At 49.5% G+C, this 1,684-nt stretch overlaps 1 protein-coding gene across 1 annotated transcript in view; it reads right to left on the reverse strand.

Annotated features, from left to right (window-relative positions):
* Window positions 1-915: 915 nt before the first annotated feature.
* The window catches only part of TBX4 (T-box transcription factor 4), a 24,430-nt gene continuing 23,661 nt past the window's right edge, over window positions 916-1,684 (reverse strand). Inside the window, exon 9 of the mRNA XM_085301254.1 lies at window positions 916-978. Within this exon, the coding sequence (XP_085157380.1) occupies window positions 916-978 (63 nt within the window). The remainder of the gene's footprint in view (window positions 979-1,684) is intronic.

Genomic DNA, 1,684 nt, shown 5'->3' on the forward strand with positions numbered 1-1,684 from the left:
GATCCCTCAGCCTTGCAGCAGGCAGTTAAAATTTGCCGGTGCAGCGATGCTCTGGTGACCCGGTCCAGTGGGGAAGCGGGGGCTCGGTGCCAGGAGGGGACAGAAGACAGACGAGACACCCAGGGATTCACCAGGAAACAGTTTTATACCAATTATTGAAATGCACCCAGAGACGGTTTATAGTAGTAAAATGACTTTATGTTCTGATATGTAAAATAAAATGTCCATGCTATGTAACAAACATTTAAAAATTCCACACCACCTGTATCTAATGTGGTTTCTAATAAAGATTTATCTGTAGTATATATGATTTTTATCTAACCAATTCTTAGTTTTTACATCAAAGGTGTGTAATAAAAAAAATCTTAAATAGATGTCTTTCAAAAAAAAAAAAACTTGCAACATTCATTTTTTATTATTTCACTTGTAAAAAGCAAAGCTGAATTGGACACGTGGCCTGCATTTGTGATATATATATATTTTTTATATATATATATAATATATATATATGTATATAAATAGCTATTCAGCATGCAAAAATTGTAGTGATTTCCAAAAAATCTGATTACAAAATCCACACCGGTCACACRTACAGTCTGCTGAACGGGCGTCTCGCGTCGTCCTGGCTGCAACACAACCTCCACCGCAGCGGCCTCAGGGTGGTGTAACTGCAAACAGCTCCCGCGCGCACCAGCCTGGCGGCGCCGGCCCGGCTTCACCACGCCGCAGAAGGGCCTCGGCCCTCCAAATCGCCATTTCAGGTCTGCGCCTTTGCCCGCTCGGGAAGGAGCCAGTTCGAGACACCTCCTTGGTAAACCATAGTAGCAACGTACACACGGGTTACGGGTTTTACCTGCTCAACAAGTGTTTGTGCACCGCAAAGTCTGGCAGGTACCGGGAACTCTTCGCCCTCCCTTAATTAAGAAAATATTTCTCTATGACTCCTTTATGCTGAAAACAAATTTTTTTCCGATTTAGCTGCAAAAGAGAGAAAAAGAAAAAAAAAAACCCAAACCCCTCCTAGCACAAAAGGCGCGTTTCGGCCGCGTTTGGAAGAAATCGAGGACCAGCAGATACAGGAAGAGCCTCTGGGAAGCACCGGCGACTTTCAAGCTTAAACTTCATAAATATATTGCAGGAAGCAGGTGTGGTTGGGTCCAGGGAGGCGCAGGCGCAGGGCTCCCCTCGGGCCCGGCCGCCGCCGCCCCTTTTCGGGCCAGAAGCGGCGTTTTGGCGGCGGGGCGAAGCTGGTGCCGCCGCGGCAGCGCTCCAGCCAGGCCGCTGCGCACGCGGCTTCGTCCTTTGATTTGGGGTTTTCCTGGGGGTTGGGGGTTTATTTTTTTAAGGATTCTCCGACTCGGCGAACGGAGCACGTACCATAAAAGCGGAGCTCGTGTTTTGTTTGTTTTTTTTTCCTTTTTTCCCCCAAGCAGCCCAAATTCGCTCACGGCTGTCTGACGCGTTGAAGGCAAGGGAAGGGCTTTGCTTCCTCGCCGCGAAGACGGTCTCTCCCGGGCGGGCGAGGAGGGCGCGGGGGGACGAACGCGCCGGTTTGGGGGCAAAGACGGGGATTTTGGTGTGTGTGTGGGGGGGGGGAATCCGTACGGGACCGGCGCATCCATCCCGCGGGGACCAGAGTCGTTTCTGTGTGTGGGGAGGGGTTGGTTGGTTGTTTTTTTTTTTT

This window comes from Rhea americana, unplaced genomic scaffold (assembly GCF_003343005.1).
Source record: "Rhea americana isolate MKP2758 unplaced genomic scaffold, rheAme1 scaffold_175, whole genome shotgun sequence".
Lineage (NCBI taxonomy): Eukaryota > Metazoa > Chordata > Aves > Rheiformes > Rheidae > Rhea > Rhea americana.